At 31.1% G+C, this 6396-nt stretch overlaps 1 protein-coding gene across 6 annotated transcripts in view; it reads right to left on the bottom strand.

Moving 5' to 3' along the window:
* Positions 1-6396, bottom strand: part of LOC139530024 (uncharacterized) — a 32166-nt gene continuing 25770 nt past the window's right edge. For 3 of the 6 annotated variants that reach the window (XM_071326055.1, XM_071326052.1, XM_071326054.1), the window contains exons 8-12: positions 4311-5137; positions 3273-3400; positions 2877-2926; positions 852-955; positions 1-252 (exon numbers count right to left, since the gene is read on the bottom strand). In XM_071326055.1, coding sequence (XP_071182156.1) covers positions 133-252; positions 852-955; positions 2877-2926; positions 3273-3400; positions 4311-5137 — 1229 coding nt within the window. In that variant the 3' untranslated portion in view covers positions 1-132. The remainder of the gene's footprint in view (positions 253-851; positions 956-2876; positions 2927-3272; positions 3401-4310; positions 5138-6396) is intronic. The other 3 variants (XM_071326058.1, XM_071326056.1, XM_071326057.1) reach the window with 1 other exon arrangement.

Raw genomic sequence — 6396 nt, 5'->3', positions numbered from 1 at the left:
TATGCATTTCATCTTAATTTTTTTTTATTATTATGACTTCATATTCGAAAAATAATCTATCGGAGCATGATGATATATAAGATAAGAGGCAGTTGTATAAAATCAAAATTTTGTGGGTATTCTTCTTCGTTTCTACAAATAAGCTGACATTGGTCGGTCATAGTACATAGTTCTATAAGACCTTTGTCGTTGTTTCATTTCAGCCTTCAGAGCTTCGTATTCTTGAGCTGTATATTGATGAGCTGACTTTGGCTACAATGGCAAAAAAATTAACATAAGAAAAGGTATATATATGTATACTAAATTTAGTTTTGTCTAACGTACCGAAGTGAGTCATATGCAATGTGGGTAGGATAAGAGATCTTGACGCTTTTCGTATAAATCGTGCTCATAATATTGATCTAAAAATGAATACTAAAAGACTAGACATATAGTTGACACTTGTTGTTTTCAGGACAACATAAGAATGCATTTCTAAAAATCCTCTATTTACAAATTCGTGTTATGTTTCAAATGTGTTCAAAACAGTACCGAATTAAACCTAACGGTGTCTTCTTACGTCTTTCCTTCCTTCTTACGGCAAATACTACTAAATTTTATAAGAAATCATTACCCCTTTTATTCGCCGTACAAAAAGAATTGGTGTCAGGGTAGACATATAAAAGGGCGCTGATTATAAGAAAGTATTGCCCTTTTCGCCGGATACAAAGTGTTGGTGTTAGAGAGGACCTACAAGAATGTTTTATCCTTTTTGTGCAGTTGTCAGAGGAGGACGCTAGTTATAAAAAAATATAACCCTTTTTGTCAGAACAAAACGTGTTCAACAGAGGAGATCTATAGGAATAAATTACCCTTTTCGTCCGGACACAAAGAGTTGGTGTCAGAGGAGACCTATAAGAGGACGCTGGTCTTTTTTCTTTGGGTTTTTGGTCCATCATCGTCTCTGCATAACAAACTGTAAAATGGCAATATGATTATAGATAAATATATTCTTTATCAAATTGATTTCCAAGGGACAACTTGAAACTATCATTCTCTATTACAAATCAGATGAGATAATTTCGCCGTTTTCATAGTCAAGGAACAACTAAATACTATACATTTCTCTATTGCAAATCAGGTTAGATAGTAAATTATATTTATCACTGAAAATTAAAACAAAAGATACATCTCACTTAAATCAAACTTTTTTTTCTTTTTTTATATATCTCTGCAATTTTTCTTTTTTCGAAAAAAAAATCAACTGATTATTTGTATAATTAAAATCTATTAAGTCTACTAATTTTCTTCTTGAAAAGTCATCTTATTCTATGAAATTTTTATCAATTAGTTGTGTATGCTTTATTGTCTCCAGCACTGTACATGTATATGGAGAGACTCATTCAAACATTTTGTCCAAGATGAATTTAGACTACATATTAAATCTACACTAAATATCAAGTATATATTTGTATAAAGTAGCATTTTTAAATATAAATAGATATATAGAGCTATATGATAATCCAGCTTAAAGATATAGAATCAGCAAAGCAAAATGAACCAATCCAGAGATATATAGTTTATATACACCAGACAAAGCAAAAGACCCAGTTAAGAGATCTATGGTTGATATACACCAGACAAACCATTGCAGTACTTGTACATTAATGGTTTTGCATTATAATTGCAACAAGTTTGTTGAAATAACGAGAAAAATTTCAAAATCCCCTAGAGATCTACCCCCGGATGACCCCAGAATTTTTTAAATCATTAGTTGATTATATGATTTTCACCACTTTATTTTAACAAGAAAATAAGCAAACAGATAAACAAATTATTAATGAATAGTTATTTGAAAGAATATTCAAGGTATCTTTTGAGCAAGCCTGTTTTATATTAAAACATATTCACAAATTACTGCAATCTATAAAACAGCATTAGTTTTGCCAGTGAGATCAATATTTTCAATAGTATCTATCAAAGTATATAGTGAATACTGAAGAAAAAATATTCTGAAAAGAAAATAGAAATCAAAGAGAGGCAAAACACAATTTGTTAGTTGAGATTTCAGATGTGATAATTTTAGCTTGCAAGTGTCAAAACCATGAAATAATAGCAGTAACTTGTGTTGTCATGTTCATTTTTAATAGCTGAAACAGTTCAATTGAATGCAGTATATCTTCTGGAATTTTTATACCATGTTTTGGTTTGTTCTATAATATTTGATATTCGGTTGTATATGATTCAACCAAAATCACAAGTCAAAAATTGGAAAGTAAAGACCGGAGGACGAACATGTAGTTATTATTAAAAATCAACAAAGGAAAAAAAACCCGCTTACCCCCCCTAACTTAGGACAGTAGTATTAACCACACTATCCTATAGTAATATGGGTAAACCTTGTATTTCCAACTATAAACATTGAAATTCCATAGATAAAAAAGGTTGCTTCGACATAGATTTAAAACCCATTTCAAAGCAAAGCAATTTCTGTAATTTATGTTTTAAATAGTTTTTCATAAACAAAAACAAAAAACAGAACCAGACTTTTAATTGACGACTTAATTCAAATGGACTTGAAAGTTGCTAATGCTTGAACATGCCATGCATGTTGTTCTTAAAATGCAAGAGTCGATGCTTTCAAAGAAGAAAATATTCTAAAACAGCATAAGTTTCAAAAGTATCTGTTACAAGAATGAGAAGTATTTAATCAAAACAAGTTCGAAAAAAAAACTACCATACAATGTTTAATAAAGCAAAGTAATTATGTAAATAAGTTGTTCGGTCGAGATAAATTTTAATTCGGTCGGGATAAAAAATAATTCGTACAACTAGTACTGCAATGATCTGTCAGCACGCCATGTGCAAATTATAGCACTATGATTGACACCTCGCACCTCGTCTAAAAACTGGCGGTGCACTATGACATTTTACCCTAGCTGGAGCGCTGACAAAAAACAAAATCACAACACAATCAGTATTAACATTTCCACAACACAGTTGTCATCATGTATTGTTTTAAACTGTTTACTTCTACCTGAAATGAACTTTCCATAAAGATCTTTGAAAGAACTGTACATTTTATATACTCTCTAAAAACGGAGAAAATTATTTCAGCAAGCTTATTATCATGCATATAATATACATATTGTAATGAGTTTCACATGCAAAAACGTGCAATTATGTTAACTTCATACTGATCAGAAATAAAGCCTTTAAATTTTAATGCTGCTTGACAGATTTCGTACATATATTTGACGTGCCTATTGATTCAACTATAGTGAACATTATACCTGTGCATTCTAGATATATGCTGATCATCATCTAAAGTATGTTTCAAAGAATCTAAGTATGCTGTGGTTGTTTTTGCTTTTGTTCTGATAAATATTTTCTTTCCTGGCAAGGGAGGTTTTCCTGGGTCCTAAAAAAATGTTATTGAAATATTAGCAATGTTCTAGACTATTGTATCAAATCATATGTAAATTCAGTTTATTTGGGATTCATTGCTATGATCCTATTTCAAGCTGAATGTATTAACGGAGAAAATATCTATATTTTTCAAATAGGTTCGTGTCCTATGCAGCCTGTAATTATTGATTGTGTCCTGATATTTATTTATTCACAGATCAATGTGTACAATTTCAGTCAATAGACAATTCAACTGCTTCATAGCTAGGACCTTAAAGGACAACAGACAGACATTATCATGTCCTTCCGCCTTGTAAATAGATCAAGGTACTGTGTAACATAAACCTCTTTATGCAAAGGTTCCCATGTCAATGACATTAGACACTTTACATATCTAAAGTATCGGTTCATGTCGATTTTAATTTGTAATGTTAAATTTATAAATTAATGATAGTATTTTTGTTTGTGTGTTTTGCTTATCAATTGGTATCTATGTTATTCTACATTGTTTAAAACTGCTTCATACTGCTATATCATACTAGTATGTTGTTAATTTATGTGTTATTTTGGTTTCTTGTGGAGAGTTGTATCATTGGCAATCATACCACATCTTCTTTTTTTATAGTACAACGTTGAAAAAATATGAAATTTAACTTCGTTTAATCTACTTCTGATTGACATCTATACGTAATAACAAGATAGGCGAATCATTAATGTATTGTATAATATTAAAATATCGAAAGGAATAACTATCATTGGTCATCATTATCATGACAATTTAGAAACTAATAAAGCACACACTGTTCCTTTGATAGCTGTAGATATAAAGTCGATTCTCATAAAACCACGAACGAACAAAGGTTACAGTGAATTATATTGATATCACATTTATAATTTACATTATTTCAAAACTGATAACATACCTCTGTTTGATATCTACGTAATTTCACTATGGATACATCTCTTTTCTTCTCGTTGTCTCCAAAATGTTTATACCAATTCTGTAACCTGTTTTCTAGTTTACAAAGATTAGCGTCACTAGATTCCCAGTCTTCAAAGTCGGTTTCTGGTGTCTCTTTTAATACAGAATGTGCATTTCTACTTTTATCACAAATTAATTGTGATCGGTTTACACTACCGTCCACTGAATCATTTTCAACATCATCCTCACTAGAAAAATCATAAGCACCACTCTCTACGTCGTATTTGTTTTTGAAAGCTTGGGTAACAAAGCTTGTTGGGGGAGCACCTTGTACTTGAACAGGTTTAGTTTGAGCCGGAGACTTGCGTTCGCTAAGTAATCGTCTTTTATCAACACGCGCTTTATAACTTAACTTCTCCATTTCTCTTTGCTTAGCTTTCATTCGAATTGAGTAGAACACACTGCCAGGTCCAAACATATCGATTAGTGGTCCCTTTTTAAGACTAGACACCATCCAATCATCCGTAATGTCTCTTTCCTTATCCTGACGCATTAATTCTTCTTTCTTTAATTTCTTTTTTCGTTCATTTTCTCCAATCTTGTAAAGAAAATAACGAAAAAGAGGTAGATCTTTCTTGTCTTGCATCCAAGACAGTCTTAAAGAGTATTTCTCTAGCACTGAATTCCTTATCAACTCAACAACTTGTGGATTACGTTTTTCTATTAACCTTTCGTAATTTTTCTGGTCCAACACATATATTTCAGTTTCTTGTATACATGTAACTGAGTAGGAATATGTCATTAAATCCATAGCTACTTCCATGTCACCTGTAAAAGTCATGCTTTATTTTTTTTGGTAAAGTACTACTATAGTTAATAATTTTAAGTACTAGTAATATAAAGACCACTGCGGTCATCTCGTGATAAAAACCACTGCATTATGACAAAAGAAGTTAAGCTTTTTAAAATTTTATACTTTTACATCTTCACGATTTTTTCAAAACCTAGGGCCTCTTTGATTAAAAAGACAATAGTGAAACGTGATCTTTCTGCACCAAGAACATGCAGTATACATATATTAGTTAAGAATGAAATAGTTATATATATTTAAGCTTTACTTCCCCTAGAAAACTGTTAAGATCGAAACAGTGATATGTTTTAACTTAGATAACAATTATGACTGAATATAACATGAAATACATGCACTTCAAATTCGATAGATAATTCATAGAAATAACTGCTATTAAAAAGAGTTCAAGTTCTATGAAACAAATAGCCATTTCAATTGTATGTCATATCTATTTCACTTTTAACATGTCCTATTTGTGTTGCTGTGATTATTTTTCGTTCTGGCACATATCAGTGGTATTAAAGTATACAGTTTTCCAAAGAAAAAAAACCAACAACGAAATGACGGAAGCCCACGATTCTCTCTACCCGAAATAAAAAAAAAATCACTTGCTTTGGTATTTTCCTGATTCGTGAAAGATGTGACTATCGACATAGATAGAAAGGAGTAGGTTTGGTAAGGACCGATTTTGGCCTCAAATTTCAGGTTCATCTGACGAAAGATTTTGACCACTTTTTAGACACTTAAGTGTCTATTTTATTTGAATTAATTAGTTTATGTGAAAGATTTTAACAGATTTAGTCATTAAAAACGATCCGATTCAAGCTCAAATATGACAAATCTACCTAATATGCCGAAAAATGTCACTTTTCAGATGGTTTTTGGTAAAAATGAAAGTGGCCGCATCCGTGTTCATCCTCAACCTTTATATATGTTATGTATTATCATAAAATACAACTTACATTTCAATATTAAGGATGAACACGAATGCGGCCACTTTCGTTTTACACGAAAACCGTCTAAAATTTAACTAAAATGCTAGAATTATGAGGATTTCAGTAATTTAGCATGACTTAATGGTGCTAGTACTGGATATATGTGCATTGTATTGTCAAAAACAGCCCATATTTATGTAGCAGAAGCATTCTACTGTCCAATAAATAACTAAAGGTTTACATTTTAACAATTTTGTAAAACTGCTATATTTTGGGGCCAAAAAGGGGTCTTACTGAACCTA

This window comes from Mytilus edulis, chromosome 7, assembly GCF_963676685.1.
Source record: "Mytilus edulis chromosome 7, xbMytEdul2.2, whole genome shotgun sequence".
Lineage (NCBI taxonomy): Eukaryota > Metazoa > Mollusca > Bivalvia > Mytilida > Mytilidae > Mytilus > Mytilus edulis.
The sequence above is the reverse complement of the archived record's forward strand: the minus strand, read 5'-3'. Positions and strand labels throughout refer to the sequence as shown.